Genomic DNA, 22,019 nt, shown 5'->3' on the forward strand with positions numbered 1-22,019 from the left:
TTACCTGAGCATGAAAATTTGACATAGTCGTTGTCTCTATATCTTTCTTTCCCAAAATCTCCATTTTCACTGGTGAATTGGGAAAATTAAATGAAAAGTAGTCTAAAAAGTCAGGTAAATAAGTAGCTGCCCCATGAACAATACCCATAACATAGTAAGCTGCACAGTTTTCATTTTCACTAAAAACCAGACCCACAAACTCTTCTGCAAATCTCTCCATCTCCACAGGAGATAAGTGGGAGAGTTCATTACTGTAGGCATGGATAACTGATGCACCTCCGTTAGGCTGGTGCTCAATATGAATCAGCTGTTTGAACTCCAATGTGTCCAACCTTTTGAGTTTATTTTGAACCCGTGGCTCCTTTAACGAGACAAATGGAAACTCACTGTTCTCTGGTATCTTGGACTCACAGTCCTTCTTGGGATCCATATTTTTCCCACAGAAATCCTTAAGATGATCATCTATGATGCCTTTGGCTTCCTGATCCTCAAAATCCAATCCTGAGCAGATGGTCTGAATGCATTTGCTGTACATTTTTGGACGCTTCCTCTTCTCGTTCTCTTTATGTTTCTTTTTCTTTTTCTTCTTAACTTTTTTAATCTGTAGCTCTTCTGCATTGGTTTTTGGTTTCTCCTTCCCACCTGTTGAGAGGAAAAAAGATACCTTAAGTATCTTTGTAGACAATATATGTATTTAAAGATCAGGATTCAAAGCTACCAAATGAGTAGTAGAGCACATCTGCCATGTTCACATGACTGACAAATAAGTGGGGGGGCAGGAAAGAAATCACAAAAGCCCCAAGTTTTCCAAAGCTGCTCTCATGACAGGTCACAATCCTTAATCATACCTTTTAACTGGTCATCAGCAATTACTATTTTAGAAAGCTGAGACATGATATGACAGCTGTCAACAAATGCTGCCAAATAAGAGCAAGCTGTTCACAAGATGCCACTGCCAGAACATACCTTATCAGATGGCTTTACACTGTCATTCTTCCAGAATCAAATAAACTTTGCTGAAATACATACAGACATATCTAAAAACTGATCCCATACTTAGAAAAAAAAAAAAAAAAAAAAAAAAAAAAAGGAAAAAAACAAAAAACCCCAATGACCAAACACACACAAGACCCCCAAACCAACCACCAAAAACCAAAACCTCATAGAACAGAAACTAGCTTCAAGTTTATATAATATGGAAGCTGAACCAAAAATAAACTACCATGGCCTAAAGCCAAGAAGTCTGGCATTATCACTTCACGATAAGGCATTCAACTGATTCCCCAGGTAAACATTCTGCCTTGTTTTTAAGTGTTTTTCTTCAAGTGCTTTTCAGGGTATCCCCAATGACCAAACACACACAAGACCCCCAAACCAACCACCAAAAACCAAAACCTCATAGAACAGAAACTAGCTTCAAGTTTATATAATATGGAAGCTGAACCAAAAATAAACTACCATGGCCTAAAGCCAAGAAGTCTGGCATTATCACTTCACGATAAGGCATTCAACTGATTCCCCAGGTAAACATTCTGCCTTGTTTTTAAGTGTTTTTCTTCAAGTGCTTTTCAGGGTATTTTTGCAAATAACTAAAGAGGTAGCAAAAGAAAAACAAAACAAAACTTCTGTCACTACATTACCCTAAAGTCTAGCAGTTGAAATCATTTCATGACAAATCAAACTACTGCCCATGTCACAGCACAAAATTATATTCACAACAAGATCAGCAGGTTCAGGAGGTTAGACCTGCAATGAAATACATGATTTCTAAGTAATCTTAAATTCACAAGAGTTACCCAGTCTCTATTAGTATGCTTTTGTAGGCTACTTTCTGCTTGCAAGTAATTCACAAGAGTCCTTAAAACATAAAGTAAAAAAAACCCCAAGAACACTAAAGATCACAATTGTTCGTGCACAGAATCACACATTCTTGCTGACAAGAGGTTTAGATATGGAAGGTGCAGAGATACTGGAAAGGAGAACAAACAATTACAACAATTCCCTCTGAGCCTCCCAAGGCTCCAAGCAGCTACCTTTGGAATTTCTGAGGAGAAGGAACAGAGCTAGTTAGCTCTCTAGCTTTTATTTTCTCACATTGTAGTGGGAAGAACTGCCCTGAAGTCATTCATTTCTTACTTACCCAAACAAGGAAGTGGGCTCTAGGGTTCCTTAACCTAATCCAAACAACTAAGAGTTACAAAGACTCTCCTCACTCCAAATCAGATTTAACATAGCATATTCAATGAGCACAACCTCATTTTTACATAACCAACTGCCAAAAAGAACAGTATCCTCATGAAAATCGGTCCTTTCATTAGGCTAAATTAAATGTGAGACCAGTGTAGGCCTCTGCAATAAAACTGCTTCATCTGGTAGATATTCACCACTTCTTTGTTGGCATCCTCCTTCCATCACAGGAGTCTTTAAATCTAGCAGGCATAGAAAGACCAGAAAGAGCAGCATGTATAAAACCAACTACCTCAACCTTAGGGTAGTCCTGAAAATAGTTCAGTGACGGTGCCAGGGTACTTGAATTAAATATAATGACCAGACAAAAATCACCTACAGCTCACATTCTGGGTGATGTGGCACCACCAGCTCCATTTGAGAGGAAATAAAAACAAAGAAATTGTTTGACAGTGGGAAGTGCCATATCACAGGCTTAGGAATCTCAATTCAAAACTCAAAATATGGACTACAAAATAAGACTATTTTTTCCTTCCACCTGACAGCAGGAATACACAACTAGAGAGCATACAAGAGTCGAGAAGTATTTCAAGCTCTTAAAAAAAATGTTTTAACTTATCATTTTAAAATTGTTTCACTCTAAACATGAAGATTTACTCTTATACTGACAGCTTTCATAACAAAGTTAAACATTTCCAGATACTGTATTAGTTTGAATACAGGAAAAATTGAGCACTGAATGCTGCAACAAGGTGAGGTGGGGGAAGTAAGGATTACTTGTGAACTCACTTCACTTGTTCTCAAATGGAGCTCAGACTTTGCTGGGACTAATCACTCAGATCTGAGACTTGAAGCATGGCAGGGAAAGGATGGAAATTTATATCGAGAGGGGTACAATCAGCACTAATATGACTGGCAACAAAATACAACTTCTAAGTTTAAAACAGGAAGCTATTTGCTTTGGCAAGAGTCATATGGCTTTCTTACACTTTAGCTTCTCTATAATCACCAAAGAAAATCTTTAGACAACTGAAAAAGAGCATCTATACATCCTTACTGAACATCCAGTTGTGAAATTACATTCCATCGTTACTAGTTGAGATGTAAAGGACTTCCATAAAAGATGTATATGAATCTGTATCTGTGCAAAAGTGTCAAATTCACAATATACTGCAAATGTGGATATAAAATATAGCTGAGCAATCTCTCTGCCACAGATGGGTCCAGCTGCCCATTCTCTGTTACTGCTCCTGGCAACACAGTCCTACACACCAGTCTGGTACTGACTGATGCTCACTTGATTGCTCAGCTAAACTGACTTAATGGCTCAGCAGAAAGCTGTTCGCTTTGCTTCTAGATTCTAGATTATCTAGATTAGATAATTGGTTCACAGCATTGTCAGACAGGAACTAGAGCATGGAAACACCAACAGCAGGCAATGAGTAGCAGAACCCACCCCTCATCAATGGCACAGCAAGCCACCTGATCTGCTTAGCTACACCACCCATCACACCTTCACCTCTCCACTCCAAGCACAGAACAACGACAGAATTTAAGGGAAAAAAACCCAACACATATACTCCCCCCGCCACTACCTTAACATACACATGACCAAGCTCCTAGAAGATATAAATAGAAAGTTTGCTAACCTAAAAGCTTTAACATTTAAATTTAACATTAAAGCTATACAGCTTCTAAGCTTGCTTTTTTAAAGGAAATATTCTAGTACATTCAACTGTAAAATGGACAAGACTACAATTTCTTCCCTCTGCCCTTTATTACAACACTATCCATCCACACACTCCCTGTACAGTGCCTGTTTCCCATACAGCTTTGACATCAACATATGCCCAACTCCATCATATTTGCATTCAATTACTTTAGCACACAGCCAAACTTTTCCTGAGGAAAAAATGGAAAACTGATTCCTGAAAGTAGTAGTACTTCTCAGCAAAACTTTAATAGAATTTCACATAACAAGGGGGCAGAACATTTTTAGCCTAAGGCTTTTTTGCTCTGCTCAATTTCAAAGTTACACTCGGAAGAAGGTGTTTAAAGCTGCTCAGAAATTGCAGACTTCAATAGCAAAAGGAGTTATTTTGCTGAAATACTGGGACTGCTATCAACAGTGCTCAGTAAATTCCTTTCATCTCATTCTTCCTTTGCAGTAGCTGTATAGAGGAACAGAAACATACTCTCAGTCACTCCAATGCTACATACATCAAAATGCTTCGGTGCTTGATGCAAGCTGACTTATTTCACCTCTGAAGTAGTTACTATTTAGGCATACACCCAAAACCAGGTGCTTCAGAGAGCCCTCACCAACAATCACAATAAGGGTGTGTACAGACATACATATAGCAGTTGGTATCTAACTTCAGCCAACACAGTAGCCATTTTGTAGTGCACGGCATCTGTCTCTGTGTGCTCTGAGATGCATTTGGACAGCTACCGAAACACCTATAATAAAAACTTTTTCCACTGTATATTCAGAAACACAAGACAGGAGTGAGACTCCAAGAATGAAGAGTAACAGGGGCAGGATGGGGACAATAGCCCTCAGCACCCATACACATTTACAGGAGCTTTCCCCTTGATCTGATGATAAAAAGCAGGCTAAGCTCACACTTCACTAGAGTGTAAAGTACCAGAGAAATACAAAATTTTGTTTCTTCTCTTATTTGGTCCCCAACATCTGTACAAGGATAGAGTTATAAAATGTGTACTGTGTTTTTAAAGAAATCAGAAGAATGGAAATCTTTGTTCATTCAGTTCATGTGTGCACGTATTCAGCAGTAACAGAACTACCTTTAAACAACTTTTAACCATGTTCTAGGCACTGCAAGCCTTACATACCACAAATACTTCTTTTTCTGCATACATCTACATGATTGGTAAATCTTTCAAGGTAACCTGGTAAATTCATTTATCTGGTGCCACAATATCCCTACCACAGCACAGGACCTGTAACTAAGGTCTGAGATTCAGAACTGCTCAAATTCTATGCAAATAAGCCAATGGTCTGTTATTACTACACATACTTGTAGTTTAAATTTAGGTTAGACAGCCTGAACTTTGGTAACTAAGAGACTCCTTCCCAAGGCAAGTTTCTAGAAGAAGAAAACTCAGAAATTGCCTGAAGTTTATTTTACGTTGTGTTTTGTCCATAAAGTCATCTGATCTGAAATTTTATGTAAGCAGAGGCTGCAAAGCTGCTACTTCATTCAGTTGTTTCAACTAGAGCACTGTTCGTCAACTTTGAGGTCACAGCCCCCAAAATTCTTAGGAGGGGAACTCCAGAAGTTTAAAACAAAAACATTAATAACAATACAGTTTTCTAGCTGACAGCTAGTAGCAAACATTTTCACCTGCCACCTGTAACTGAAGTCAGTTTTTACTTCCTCACTTTAGGAGAGCTCACTCTCCAAAATTTAACAGAGCTGATGTGCACCTGGTGGGAAGTACAACCACAGAGGCAAGAACAAGAATGCAGAGAAGCCTAAACAAGGACTATATTTCCTGGATTTTTCAACTAAACAGAAAGACTGGAACACAGCATCTTGCTCCTCATTCTACAGAACATGAAAAGCCACAGCACCATCAACCAGCTGCAGGTATACTATTTGTTCTGCAGTGAGAGACCAGCCTGGCTATTTCTGTCATCAGCTACAAAGCATTAAGTCTGTGGTTTGATCCTTTACCCACTATCTCCTACTCCCGTACGACAAGGCATTCAGCCTAGGATTCTCTGGTAAGAGGACAGGTAATACGTAACCTCCAATTAATGATCTTCAGTTTATTCCTGTAGTCCCACATGACCAGACACGCAACTTGAGCGTTTTCTATCTTTCTCACTGCGATTCAAACTAAAGCTCCTGATATATTAGAAATTTACAATGACTCAGCTCTGCTACAGCTCTTCAAGCCGAGTTTTAAATAACCAACACAGAAATCCCATTTCAAACCACCAAAGTGTCCTCCTGGATCTTCCAACGAGTTTAAGGTCATAACAATAATCAACTAAAACAAAGCTTTGCACAGGGGCACCTAAGACACCATTCACCAACCAGTAAATAAAATATGCAGTCAGAGAGCACAGGTGGTCTTGGAAGCATTGCCACTAACAGTACACAAAAAGCTAAAATTAAAAAAGCCTCCTAGCAGAAGAAAAAATAATGAGAAGCTTCTTAGATAATAACAAAGCTCAAATTTGTAACAGATAGTAAACAAGTGACAGAAATTTATTTTTTTTTATTTCAGCAAAACAGATAATTTATTACATATTTGTGTTAATGTATTTTCAGTAAATATAATTCAATAATAATTTTTGAGTTAACGAAAAACATTACAAAATAGTTCAAAATTATTAGAACAACTGATGTCCTAATAGAGTTAAAACATGCACATGGAATTCTGAACAGGCGCAAAATGCACAGTCACTCCAGAATTAAGGAGAACAAACATCACCAGCTGATGACAGGTTGAAAAGTTAATAGACCATGTGCTGAAAACAAACGTAACTTCAGGGTGTCTCAGTACACTGGGAGGAAACAAACCAAACAGCAGGAGTACAACTGAGAACTCACAGCTATCGTATTCTATTTATAGGCTTGAAAGCTTGACTAATCACCATCAGAAGAGACAAGCCTAAAACAGAGTTATTTTGACTATTTTATGTTGCCTCAGCCCTTCTGGAATTTGAATACTCAGAACCACCTTGAGAAGAGCTAGTCAAAATTTTCAGAAAGTGATACCAGCACAATAAAAGATAGTCATTCTCCATTCTCTGATGCATTTTGATATTCCATAAACAAAGGCATTTAATCTTGCAGAATTTCCCCTACTGCATTTTTACAAACAGCTGTGATCCAATAGAAATAATGAGAAAAATAGGACTGACTTCTGTATTATCCCTTTTAAAAAATGGGACTGTTTAAAAATAAGTCTATTAATACTTTTTCTTTCTCCAATACCTGTGGTAACCCTCAGCAACATCACATTGGTGTGAACTTGTTTTCTATGAAACTATTTCTAAAAGGTAACTTCTTCATTATGCAGGGTTTTTTTTAAAGTAAGTTTAAATCATTTTTATTTCCTGAATTTTTAACAATATCCATGTGCAAGCAACCTTTTTTCCAGGAACTAAGGTCTTCCTTCCACATAACAGGCTTAGAGAAAAAGGAGCAATTAGGGTTATATACTCTAATTCTACAGAGAATACACCTGCAAGTGCAAAAGGATGATTAAAAAAACCTTTTTTCTCTGGATGCGTAAGAAAAGCCATCAGGGTCTCTGAAAAAGCCCAACACATTTCTTTTAGCAGTCTCAGGAGCTGCAAAATACTTTTTAAGAGCTGCTCTCCTCCAACATGGCCAACCTTTTCACTGCTTTCAACACAATGGCAACCAAAGTTTCAGCAGATGAACAGCCTACATCTTTAAATTTCCCAGTATAAGTAAACTCTTCCACATTCAGCTCCAAGGACCAAAAACAGGCTTACATACCAACTCTCCCTCAAAAGGCATCAGTCTCTCAGTATTGACCTCCTCTTCTATAACTAGCCACCTTTTCTCTCTGACTACTAGTTTAACTGTCTGAAGGCAGGCAAGCTTTTATCTTTATTACATCCACCTCCTCAATGAAAATAAGTCACAAACAGAAGAAAAAAAAATATACAAAACCCAAACACTAATAATATTCTCAATATAAGTATTCACCAAACAGAGTAACATTTCACAACATATAGATCCAATGCCTAGAAGGAGGAAATAAGCTGTCTTTAGAGACCAGCACTCTAGTCTCTTAAACACACACAAAAAAACACCACAAAACCAAAAACCCAAAGAATGAGTTCCAAATCTTTGTTCCTAAGCCCACACAGTGAATTCTGAGCTGAGAATAAAAGGGTTTGGGGCTTAACTTCTGTTCCACAGGAAGAATATACCCTTAGATGAAGAGTTAATAATGTCTGAAAAGGTCACAGAGGCACTGACCACTGATACATACACGATGTGGCATCTTAAAGCACTTTGCTCTCTTATCCTCAGCTCCCAGGACACAAAGCCGGATCAGCAGAAGGAATCAGGAGATGTTATACAAACTTCACAGCACAAACACATCCAGTCAGATTTTTTGAGGCCTACTGAAAACATCCAGAGCTGCTGTTCTGAACAGGCTACAAATCCACTGGAGGGAGGATCTGTCCGCTCTCAGTAACTGCTCTCCTGACAGAGTGCCTTATTACCCTGAAGCAGAAGTCAATTTTGCAGGATTCTGGCAAATCAAACATCGCATCTACAAAATGCTCCACAACAATATATTAAAGAAAATGTGAAACATAATACTTGACTAGTAGCATATCAGATCTATGAAGTAGAGATAAGGAACCTAATACACTCATAGCAATGCCCTCAGTGAAAATAACCCATCCAGCTACTCAACTAACTCAGAACAAATGTTCTAACAGTCCATGAGCGTATGCTTTTTTTTTATATTAACTTGAAAATAAAGCACCAGTTGAGGCCAAATATCCCCATTAAGTATAAATTATTAGATTTGCATAACAACACCTCCTGTCTTTGCAGGACTCAGGGTTAAAAAAAATCATTAGTATACAAACAAAACCCAAAGAACCTTGCTGTTGAGGCAGTTAAGTGTTGCCCAGTATCTCAACCACCAGCTTCCTTTCATGCTTGGCAAAGACAAGCCACATCTGGTCTTTTCACAGGAAGTCACCAGTTTACACATTCCTCACAGTCTAAGCTGTTACCTTGAGATCTGAAGAACACAGGCTTTAAGCTGTCACAGATGCTAATGCAGTTACTTGGACCTGTGGCATAGACTACCGCCCTGTTTTGAGCTAGGACAGAACCAATCTTTCTTTCAAACTGTGACAAGCATAAAATGTGACATAGTAAATACCAGGTTCTGTGCCTCTGAATCCACAGAAATGTGTTGTAGAGAATGTTTTTGTTTGGGGGTTTCAGTTTTTTTGTTTGCAAATTCAATCCTGCAGCAGACAAAGTAACAGAAAAATATATCAGGAATTTGTTCCTAAGCAATTTTATTTTTTTTTAAGTATTTGTTCTACTTAAATAAGTGACAGAAAAACTGATGCAGCATAACCTAGATAAGTGAAGAGTGAGGAGGATCAAGAACTGACTGAACTGCTGTTCTTAAAGGACTGCGATCAGCACCATGAAGTTCAGGTGGAGGACAGTCACTATGGGAGTAACCCTGACACTGATACCTTGTGCTACAATTCTAAGATTCAGTGGATACATAAGAAAGTGTAAGAACATGATTACATTTTGTTACAATAAATTGTAAATTCAAGAAATTATCAAAAATTATACTTCCTCTTGGACATAATTTTTTAGTACTTGACCAAGTTCCTGAATTATAACTCTGCAGTTATTCAGTTTGGGGCATTTAATATTAGATCTAAGATGTGACATGGATTCATTTCCAGTGGATAAGGAGCTGGCTAGATGGTTGTGTCCAGAGGGTAGTGGTCAACAGCTCTTAAGTCCAGATGGAAAATAGTGACAAGTGGTGTCCCTCAGGGGTCAGTGCTGGTTCAGTGTGTAAAGTCCATCAGAAGATCAGTATTGTCTCAACATTGTCATCAGTGACTAGGCCCCAAGAACTGAACTAACATCTCAACATGAGTTGGCAGTGGCTTGCTGCAGGTGCAGAAACCATGGAGAACAAACTGAGGTACGGACAGTGCAGGTACCTGGTACGGGTCTATTCTACTGGAGCAGCAAAGCTAAGAACTGCTGTCGAGGACTATGGATCCCGCTTGCTGTGCCAAAACTGAGGAAGCCTCAGTTGAACTTTCTTCATTATAATGTTACTAGAATACAAAAACAAACCTCCTGGTAAGAAGCTACCCGCCTCTGAAGCTGGCCACACCTCAGACACTCCTCTCTGGGCATGCATGGAAGCCTCAATCCAGACAGGAGGAGATTGGCACATTTCCATGGGACAGAGGTGGAGTGGAGGTGGGTCCAGGGGGGAGCAAGGTGTGCTACCCAGGATAAAAGATGGTTCCTTAGTAACTGAACTTTGAAGATCTTCCCCACCGAGAGATCATGATAATCGAAGCAGCAGCAGCAGCTGAACGCCTTCTGATTTCAGGACCATAGGGATGCCCTGGGACCCGTGGTGGTAGCTATTATCCTCTTTCCCACCCCTTTTTACCTCATCTTTCCTATTCTTTCTTCTTTTCTATCGCAAGCTGCTTTACGGGCAAGACCAATAAAGTCATTGTGTGTTGATAACTCGCTGGGCTTGTTGCCATTTCATTTTTGCACTTAGGGATCATAGCTGAAACAAATCATCACACGTCCACCAAGGAGTGGACCATGACATTAAACTGGCATCACAGATAGGAAGGATCCTGAGAGACAGAGGGGTGCAGGTAGTGTGTGATCTGTAACAGGGGAAGGACACTTAACTCCAACTGCACCTGGCCGTACATGCCACAAAGGGCAAGACGTGTCCAGAAAGCAAGGGGGGCGATTTGGATTTCCAGCACACCACATACGCCTGGGCATAAAGCACACCAAACTCCAGTTGAGGGCTTCGTCTATCATGATCCAGCTAAAAGAAATCAAAGTGCAAAAGAAGGGACCTGGCTTTATATTGTGATAACTTAACTCCCTAGGCTTGTTGCCATTTCATTTTTGCAGTTTGGGACCACAGCAGAAATGAACCATCATGCATCCACCGAGGAGTGGACTTGTTTAATATCTTCATTACCAATATTGACAGTGGCACTGAGAGCACCCTCAGCAAGTTTGCTGGTGACACCAAGCTGGGTGGTGAGGTCAATATGCCAGAGGGACAGGATGCCACCCACAGGGACCTGGACAAGCTAGAGAAGGGGGTCCAGGGGAACCTCATGAGGTTCAACAAGGCCAAGTGCAGGGTCCTGCACCTGGGCTGGGATAACCCAAGATATGAATACAGGCTGGGGGAGGTCACACTTGAGAGCTGCCCTGTGGAAAAGGACCTGGGGGTGCTAGTGGGTCCAAAGCTGGAAATGAGTCACCAATGTGCAATTGCAGCCCAGAAGGCCAACTGCATCCTGGGCTGTATCAAAGTAAGTGGCCAGCAGATTGAGAGTGGTGATTCTGCCCCTCTACTCTGCCCTGGTGAGACCTCACCTAGAATACTGTGTCCAGCGCTGGTACCCCAGCACAAGAAAGATGTGGACCTGTTGGAACGTGTCCAGAGAAGGGCCACGAAAATAGTCCCAGGGCTGAAGCAGCTCTCTTATGAGGACAGGCTGAGGGAGTTGGGGTTGTTCAGTCTGAAAAAGAGAAGGCTCTGGGGGGACCTCATAGTGGCCTTCCAGTGCCTGAAGGGGACCTGCAGGAAAGCTGGGGAGGGTCTTTTTTCAGGGGCTTGCAGTGAGAGGACGAGGGGTAATGGTTTTAAGCTGAAAGAAGAGAGATTTAGGTTAGAGATCAGGCATAAATTCTTCAGTATAAGGGTGGTGAGACACTGGAACAGGCTGCCCAGAGATGTGGGGGGGCTCCATCCCTGGAGGTGTTCAAGGGCAGGTTGGATGGGGCTCTGAGCAGCCTGGTCTAGTGGAAGGTGTCCCTGCCCATGCAGAGGAGTTGGAACTGATAATCTTTAAGGTCCCTTCCAACTCAAAAAATTCTGTAATTCCATGATTTTTCTACTCCTCAATATATAAAATGACAATCACTTTCAGTAACTGCAGTGACTACATAAATATCATCAACATTACTCCTTGAAGCACTAGTATTTACAGTTTCTGTATAAGCAAAACAGTGGTGACAATTACATTTTTAAGCCTAACACAGCTGACAAAAAACCCAGGTTATGAGGGTTCCAAATTAGAGCATATCAACTAATTAGGGAAAATGCACAATATTAAAACTCAGCATCCAATCCAATCACAAAGATTTTAAAGCACTAGACTGAAACACACCTATACAGTTTGGACCTACCTTTCTGCAATAATTTGACCTCTCCATTTTCTTTCTTGATTTCATTCATTATTTTGTGCTTCTTCTTCTCTTTTTGCTTCTTTTCCCTTTCCTTAATTTTGTCTTTGATTTGAGCTGAAATGCAAATATTTTACAATTAAGTAGGAATGGTAAACTAATGGGTCACATGCACGTTTTATATTACTCTCATGCAAGCTGCAGTTAGAGAACAAAAGGAGTTACAAGCAAATCGCAGTACTTTTAACATAAAGAGCTGGTATTTATCAGTTGCATAATCCTACATAAGCTTGTTTAACTCAGACAAATTTTGTTTCTGTTATGTTAGAACTGTATGCAACAATTGAGTATGTTAACTGCACACAGCTAACAAATCTTTTGTTTACTTCTACTACCTTCTGTTCTTATTTTGCATCTGTAATCAGCTCTTACTTCTTGACATTCAAGTTACATGCACTAGATAAGAAATGGGGGAAAAAAGTAGAGTTTGTCTTTTCCTGAGTGCACATATACTCTAGAAGCCTCACATAACTGTCTCCACATAGTCTAAACTGAAAGGCTTTTGCAAGTAGCTTGGAATGACAACCTGTCAACTGAAAAATCTTTCACACTAAGTTCACATGCTACTCTAATTTATTAATAGCAGTAAGATGTAATCAATATAGACACATGAAATGTGCTTTATTTGCACAGCAGATACAATGTGCTGGTGCCTCCCTTGCTTACCTAAAGTCAGCAACAGCTTACCTGAGCAGTCTAATTATTCATCTACTTCCTTGTCAAATTACTCCAGGCTTTTAAATAGTTGTCATAGAGAAGCAAAGCCGTTAGGCATGCTTTCCACATGAAAAATACTAGACCTAGAGGAATTAATAATTTCAAGGAATAATCTTCTCAAGCTGAGCTCAGATTTACTTTTGAGGCCAAGCATTTTGAGAAGTCAGATTTAACTAGACTTAAATGCACTGCAGCCAGCACTTCATTCCTAGTTTCTTGGCCTGAAGCCAAGTACCTGCTCCAAGAGTTTACTGGGTTTTTAACCACCACAAGGGAAGTGCAAATCTGATTCCAAGGTTTTACATAATATTATGCTTCAGAACACTTTCTCAATAAAACAGCTGAAAGACTGAGACTAATGTTTTATTTATGGTATAAACCCCATGTGGACGCAAAGAGAAATACAATTATTTTTCCTCAAGCATTCACATCAAATAGAATCAGCAGGTACCTTCAATACTAACAAATCAGAAATATTCTTCAGAACTAAATCAAAGAAAGCCTTCAATTCTAGAAGGCAATAGTGCTCCATAACCAAATTATTTATTAAGTATATTCACAGTTAAGCAAAAGGTGGAAATGGTTTACAGTAATCCACATAATGAATACTCTAACAGTGACTCTACAGCATTCCGTATCTTTTCTTTTAGGAGTTTTCACATAAGTCTACAGAACTTGAACTATAGCAGTTGTTTGGATTAAGAACACATTTTGCAAAGCGCCCAAGAAAAAAAATAAAAACCACAAGAGATGGCAAATGATAAATCTCTGTTTTCTATCTACAGATTAAGATAAACATTGGAGAGAGAACAGAAACTATGCTGGCACACAAATAGGAAGGAATAAGGCAGCTGTGCTTAAAACTGTCTGGCAGCCTCTGTTCCAAGAAGCTGAAATAATCACAGCCTTCTAACAGTTCAATGAGAAGGGATGACAAAGCAGATTCATCTGTATAGCAGACCACAAAATCCAAACGACTCCTAAGCAACACAAACCTGTCCTTTCTAGGAACAGGTTAAGCAGACATGCATCTTCTCTTCAGCCTGCTTCTCCCTGCAGTGAAACCCCCAAATTGTAAATACCCTGCAATTTAAGAGCATGAAGTAGGAAATATATTACACAACAGGAATTTAAGTAACATTCTGAAAGCAGTCACTCAGCAAGTAGGCACTAGGCTTCATTTGTGACTTACAGTGAATGTTTAACTAAAACAGAATTCAAATTATCATGGGAAGATCTACATTTTATGTCAACATTTGCATACTGTTAAGAGGCACACTTGACTTCTGCTATCACTCACAAATTAAAGAAAGATTGAAGAGCATATACAAATGCTGAGCCTTTCTGAAAGGGGACAAGACTGAAAGAATCCTTTATTGCTATCCTCACGAATAACATCAGATGGATGAATCTTCCAGTTTTGTCAGAAGCAACACATATGTATGGACAGAGAACAAGCCGAAACCTTTTAAAGAGCCTCTGGTTTATTTTTGTATCTAGAAAGCAATTAGCAGAGTCAATGAATGGTGAGACGTTCCTTCCAAAAGAAACAATGGAAGTGTCCTGTGACCTCCTCCAGCAACAGCCACAAGCAAATCCCACTTGAAGCAATTGCAAATACAATGTAAATACAGCAAAGGAGTAAAATAAATTAAACTTAACTATGTCCCTTTTAGGAATCCCAGTACTAACACAAAAGCAGTGTACAGCCTAATGCAAGTAAAAAACAAATTCCAAATTAAAGAAGTCAGTGGTCCTGAAAACATTATCTTATTGTTCATTTGATGAATTTTAGGGACTAGTGAGCACAAAAGAGCAGACACTTATTTAGGTCTCTTCACATTAACCTGTTTTCCACTCTATTTTTAACAACCACATTAGGAACAATTTTGACTACAACACAGCAATTGTTACATAAAAAATTTTCATACATGTATACAAGCATTATTGTAGCATAGCAACCCTTACAGTCTTCTCACATCCTTTCTCACTACATGCTCTTCCTGCACATGCACATACTTCCTATTCCCTTACTTATGCACCTCTAAATACACTAAAAGCCAAAAGTTTGAAGTAACTTGTATCCTAGAGTAAAAATGAAAGAATGCTGCATCTTTTAATAAAGTAGTTCTCCTATCAAATTGCACTTTCACTTTATATGCTTCTGGCAGAGAAATACACTGCTCAGGAAATAACTGGTCATGGACTAAACAGTTTCTAAATATTCTCTACTAGGGTTAAAAAAAAAAAAAATACATGGCAAGCACAGTAGGAATCAGCTATGGAAGGCCCAGTAAGAGTTAGGCTCATCCCTTAGCTTTCAAGCTCTGAAGAAAAAAATGCCTCTATATTATAGAGGGGGTTTTTTACGCTACTAAGTAAGTCAATGACATGTGGAAACTTTTTAAAATTCTGAGTTCTGTAGGAATAAGTATCCCTCCTTGTAGGAAATACACCACTTTCGGAACAAAGAGATTCCTAGATGTCTTATTCATGTTCACAAGATGTGTGTGTCAAAACAAAGTCAATATTCTTTGATTTTCATGTCATATGAACAGCACACTCATGAATGAAATGCAGCAAAAGTGGTATATTAAAAAAAAAAAAAAGAAGAGTGCTATAAACCAACAGGAAGAACTCAATTAAGAAGTGTTTCACCTCACCTTCCTAAACAGCATCTAAAGAATGATTTCACTTGACTGTGGATCCAGAAGATTTAGTGAATTAATTCAGAATGATATGCATACCTCCTCCTCAAATCCAAAAGCTTCTACCTTTTCTAGATGTTGGGTTAAGTGTGTACACAAAAGAAATAGAATAGGTACAACATAAGGAAAGCAGCCATTTACAATTAAAGGCTATAGAAAAAGATTTTTTTGTTTCCTCAACAGGTAGATACATAATGACTGCAGTTATTTCTTAAGTAGTAAACCAAGGAACACAAATTCACAGACCACACCATTCAGATTTCAGAAATTTAAACATATCTTTGCCTCTACTGCAAGCTTCTACAGACAAAAAGCTAAATCGAGTGCATAGACAACGTCAAGTGTAAAGTGCTCTGTAGTGGATCAAATGCAATGTGGCCGCTGTCACTTCGTGAAATTCGCACCTTGAAGCCAAAGGAGAAACTCAAGCAAGACGTTTCAGCACCAAAAGAGGCAAGCTTTACATCAGATGCCAAAAACTGCAGCTGCTTTGCATCAATTTTTCCAGATGGTAACCCACATTAGTAGTCAGTCATAGATTATGTTCAAAGTGTTCTCCCTCTCTCTTCTCCCTTTGATTTAAGGGCTGTCACTGCACACGAGGCAAAATATTTACAAACTACCACTAACGGCCACCATCAATATGGTTAACACCAACAGTATTTTAACTGAAGGGAAGAGGGAGGAGAAGACCACGAGAACATCAGTCACTGTTCCTTCCATTGGCACTCTCCTCCTTTTATACAAATACACAGAAAAAAAACCTCAAGAAGCCACATTTATCTGTTTACTCAGATAGATGCAGTATGTTTAACACCACTATGTTAACGGTTTTGACACCTGCACTTTTGTTAGGTCATCCAAAGTGAACTGGAGAGCAGGCATCCTAATTTAATGCATGTAAAAAAAATAATATTTCTGAGACACCCCCCCCAAAAAAATAAAAATAAAATAAAATAATTCACAAGCATGATAGCTTTCTCAATCCAATAGCCAGGAATATTTGGCTATTTAAAATCCAGGATATGCCTAAAGAAATTCCCTTACCAGGTGAGAAAAAGCCCACCAGTGAATGAATGACAAGACACACTCTTTTAAGAAGCAAAACACTTCCAAGAAATTTAAATCCAATTCTTGCAATTCCTTTCATCTTTGCACTTCTAAATGATACGTTCTACATACAGAACTGAACGATGAAGTTTAAGGTCAAGCACTGGAGAGTTGCATCAGAAATCAGCAGTGAACGTGACAGCTGCAAACAAGGCCTTTACAAGAGGTTTCAGATCTGATGTTTCAGTCTGCTGATCCCATTTCAACTAAAAAAAAATCATTTATTTTTCTACAACCAGAACTGCATGAACTACACAGAGCTGGATTCTGGGGTATGGGCAAGGCTTTGTTTCTTCTCCATCTTAGCAAATGAGAAATTGTGTTCTGTCTAGCAAAGCTTCACAGTTATTTCACATAAATGAAAAGGGGACAGGTTCCCTCAGGAGAAAGATATACTCATCCAAATTCATTTCAACACTGGATGCTTACTGTCACTATCAGCTCTCAAACCTGCACAGAAATCTCCAACAATGAAATTTTGAAAATGCAAGCCACACAGTGAAAAAAAAAAAAAAGCAAAGGAACTATAAGTAAACAAAAGACAGAAAAGTTCAGCATAGGAAAAAAACATGACCTAACTAGCAGGATTAATGGTCCCAGCTCTAAAGAAAGGGGAAAGAAGATCCTAAATTTTCTCCCACCTACTTCAGTAAATCAGACTATGAAACAAGCATCCCTCCAGATACAAACCAAAGTTAAAAAGCCTGAAAAGTGCAATTTCTTGAAAGCTTAAAACCCAGAAGTTTCATGCAACCCAAAGCAACAAAGTTACCAGAAGGATCACTGGTAAATGCCCACCTGAAATCTAATCTATCCTTCAAAGACAGCAGGAGAAAGAAATAAAATTTAATACAAAAAAAACAAAAAAAACAGCCCCAGCAGTAAAAAAAAAGACCTACAGTACCATATTCAGCTGTCTTGCTTATACAGGGAACCCCCATCTGCAAGTTAAAAATCTCAGTCTCATTTTGTGATTGCTTGCACACTAAGGTATCAGCAAATGGATCACTGAAGAAAAAAATAAAGAGAAAGAAATAGAAACTAAACAGAAATTCACAGAAAAACAGCATAAATGGTTCATCTGGATCACACCTTACAGCAAGTCTTTGGACAGTCATCTTCTGATGAAGAGAGGAGTGGCTAAGCTGAGCTTTCATAGAATCATAAAGGTTGGAAGGGACCTTAAAGATCATCAAGTTCCAACTCCCCTGCCATGAGCAGGGAGCCCTACCGCTAGAGCAGGTTGCACAAAACCTCATCTAATCTGGCCTTAAAAACCTCCATGGATGGGGCATCAACAACCTCCCCAGGCAACCCATTCTAGTTCCTCACCACCCTTATACTGAAGGATTTCTTCCTAACATCTAACCTAAATCTCCCCTCTCTCAGTTTAAAACCCTTACCCCTTGTCCTATCACTATCTTCTCTGACAAAAAGCCCCTCCTCAGCTTTCCTGTAGGCCCCTTTCAAGTACCGGAAGGCCACTACAAGGTCTCCATGGAGCCTTCTCTTCTCTAAGCTGAACAGCCCCAATTCAAATAGCTTTGCACTGTTAAAGAAAATTTCAACTATGAACTGCTAGAGCAGAGTATCAATTAAATGACTAACTAAATCAACACAGTCATAACCTGTAACAGCAATCCTATCTGTCAGATTCACACCATGTTTTAAAACAAAAATAGTTATGCAACTTTCAATTCCACTATCAGAATGTACTTGACAAGTGAAATTTAAGCTTATTTTAAACAGCCTAAACCTCCAATCTGCAGGATAAATCATGCATATGATCTTCCAGGTTCTCTGCATGCTAGATCATAATCTCAGAAGTGTTCACTCAATTCCGTTCATTTAATTGAAACACAAGCTGTAAGACCTGGTTATGACTCTACAAGTTAAAGGTCCTCCCAATGAATTAAAAGACCACAAGAAAACACAAAACTTTTAAAAAGCTTTAAACACATCATCCATCTTGGTTACAACCAAGCTTAACATCTTATTACTCAGGAAAGAAAGGTGCCTCAAAACTAGTCTCTCTTACCTAGCAATCACTATTGCAAGCAAAGGACAAACATCAGCTCCTATCACCAGCTTTTTTGAATGACAGCTGAAAAAACTTCTCACAATTTCCTCAGTGTCAATATTCCTTATTGTCACCACAACACTTAAACTAGGTTTAGGAAAATGCTACTGATACTACTCAAATTCCTATGATGACAGTTTTTCAAGCCCAAATGCCACATTCATTCACTCTGCATCACTGCACACCCCGATTCCCTGTATTATACTGTCTGCACCACAATCCCAGCAATCCCATGAGACAAATTTTGTCATTCTTCTCCATGATCCCCCTAGCTTCATTCTTCATTTTTTCAACTATTAGGGTCTGTGCAGGTTCCCACTTTCTCTCACCAGGGTAAAGCTTTTTCTCCTAGCATAAGAACTGCTGTATGTAGCAGAGTATGCACACAGCTTGCCAATTGGAAAGGCAATTTCTCCCAGCTCATAAACAGCTGCACTCTCAACAGTACAAAGTTAAACTGGGAATCACACTCCAACCACGTACCCAAGTGCAATGCATCTCCGCTTTGGATACAAAAGGGAGGATGGAGTTTTTCTATCTTCAGAGCCTCAAAATTAACAAAGAAATCCCACCCATTTAATCTGCTTATCTTTTGATAATTTTGCTTCTTTTAGAGATTTCTGCACCTTCACTCTCCTCATTTGCACAATTTTTTTTGATGGTAGGTGCAACACCAATAGGTGTACTGGTTCTAGGTGCTGTGAGAGAAAAAATAATCAGTACTGTCAATTCCATGTTGTTGCTGATTTTCCACAGCACCAAAAGCAAAAAGGTTGTCTAACTGCAGCCTCTGGGACAAGGAGACTGCACTTGCCTGCATTAGGTTGCTTTTTAGGAAGTTATTACCAACTGCACATGACAGGTTCTGTGAACTCAACTTACTACACCTAAGGGGCCACATTTTAATCCTACTTTCCACTATATAGTCTGTGCGTACAAGTCTTAGTTTTTATTATACAAAATCCTCCAAATTTACCCTGATTTAATATCCGTAGGCTGCCAATATTTCTCACTCTGCTTCTAGCCTACCCTTCCTCTAATCTTCCTTGCCTTCCTTACAGTACCCACATTTTAGCCCCAAAACAGAACAGAATCATGTCCCTCTCACACAGCTTTTAATTGCTACTTCCCTCCTCTTTTGCATCACAATCTCAGATTCACTCATTCCACATTTATTCAGCAACCCTACAGTATCTTCTTCTAGTCTATGCCATAATCCCAGCAATCCAGATGCACAAGCTCTGCCTATTCCACCCTTCCACTCTACTATATCATTCTCATTTTTCCACTGTACTCGGGATTAAACATGCCCCCCCTAAGTCACTCTTTTCTCCCTGCATCGTGACCACATTTCTCCTTCCCACTCTGAAGAGTAAATTATTCACAGGATTAACAGCACAAACCTCTTCTTTAATCTACAATCAAATACAGAACCACTTTTAAAAGGTTGGCTGCTCTCAGCAGGTGACTTGGTGCATCCCTTGCTTTCTTACAACCTTCTCTGCAAAAATAACACAAGTTAATGAAGATTAAGTTTTTCATTTATATAGGAAATCACGCCCCAAAATTTTAGCTTAGAAACCACTTGCTCTTAACAGAAATCTGGAGTCCCAGATGACATACAAGCATCATTTGCCCTGGAAAATGTGTGTTCTTGCCTGTACTTCGGTTTTCAAGAAATAAATTGCAGGTAAAAAGACCTGTTCTGAGCAAACAGTAACTAAAAAAATAAAGTACTTCTGCCTGGCATTATATTAGTTCTGAGAAAGTACCCTTTCAGGATACAAAGTGCAGAATCTCCTCTTCAAAGACAAATCAGTGCCTCCAGGAGAGTTCAGTTACAATTATTCAGTTGACACCATCACTATCATGACATTTTCTAACACTTCATCCTATTACTGTAATATTTTTTTCAGAGATTAACATGATTGTGTAACTGGTAGGACACTACTGACAATCTGAGTGAATATGGTTATTACTTCCATAGCTTTGCTAGAAAGATACTGTGCAAGTTTCTTAGCAGCTGTCCTTGAAGACAAGAAAACTTCACCAACATCAAATATGCATCAAGTATTATTTCTGAAAACTTTTCCTAAGTAACCTTTTGGACAGGAACAAGGAAAAAAAATCCAAAAAAAAAATACTTGGAAGCACTGAATTGACACATCTAAGGTCCATCTGCACACCGGCAATCTAGATCACAAGAACAAAACAATGCATGCAACACACTGACCAAAAAGAACAAGGAATTAAGAAAAAATAACACTCAACAGTAAGCGCATCAGAGCCTAAGATACTAGGGGAAACTAGTGGAAAACGCAGTAAGGCAGCCAGACAACATAACCAATAGACAAAAAGGCACACTGATATTAACTGTCCTCTACAAGCTTGGCTCATTCCCTAAGTACAGATACAGACCAAAACCAAAGTCACCTAAACCTACAAAGCAGCTATAATTTATTTTTCCTTTAAAAAAAAAGGAAACTTGTTTAAACTAGGTGATGGAGTTAATGTTTCAAGTTCTTTGTATTTCAGTGCAGATGCAAAAGTATTCAAATCTGGTTTAAGGTCACTGGAGACTGGGAAAGCATAGACTGGAAATAAAAGCATTTATTCTTGTACTGACTTCATGTACTGCCTTATACTTTCTAAGCATCTATTGTTAGATAGTCAGGAGGAATCTAAGCAAGAATCTAGCCTAATATTGTGTCTTACCTGGCATGGCCAGTTTTTGTCCAGCCCCATCAATAAGCTAACCCAGCACCTCCTCCCTTTCTCCTGAAAGCCTCAAACATTTATTTGAATATTTTTGACCATTGATCTTCTGGAAATAAAGCAAACCTGAAGAAGTAACTACATGAAATTTCAAAAGTTTAAGTACCTAAATTTTAGCTGCATGCTCCAGTCCCCGATGACTTAGCCTGTAAAAATTAAGTCTAATAAACAAAATCGTTCAGGACTTAATTTTAAAATTGGGATTTTCTTTGTAATACGTGGTGTTCTCCGTTTCCCTACCACAGCACTAGCAGAAATTCAGTTTCGTTCGAAGATGTCTAGTAAATTACTAGGCACCCTTATTTCCCTAATAGGTAAGAAAACCTAAGGCCTCTGGCAGCTTCTCGCTGACGCCATCGTTAATTCCACACCCCCTTTTTTGACAGGATTGACGGC

At 39.0% G+C, this 22,019-nt stretch overlaps 1 protein-coding gene across 1 annotated transcript in view; it reads right to left on the bottom strand.

Annotated features, from left to right (window-relative positions):
* The window catches only part of RSBN1L (round spermatid basic protein 1-like), a gene marked incomplete at its 5' end in the record, with an annotated part of 34,684 nt that extends 22,402 nt beyond the window's left edge, over nucleotides 1–12,282 (bottom strand). The window contains 2 exon segments of the mRNA XM_010001794.1: nucleotides 5–642; nucleotides 12,177–12,282. Of these exon segments, the coding sequence (XP_010000096.1) occupies nucleotides 5–642; nucleotides 12,177–12,282 (744 nt within the window).
* Nucleotides 12,283–22,019: the final 9,737 nt, after the last annotated feature.

Source organism: Chaetura pelagica, unplaced genomic scaffold, assembly GCF_000747805.2.
Source record: "Chaetura pelagica isolate M959 unplaced genomic scaffold, ChaPel_1.0 scaffold137, whole genome shotgun sequence".
NCBI lineage: Eukaryota > Metazoa > Chordata > Aves > Apodiformes > Apodidae > Chaetura > Chaetura pelagica.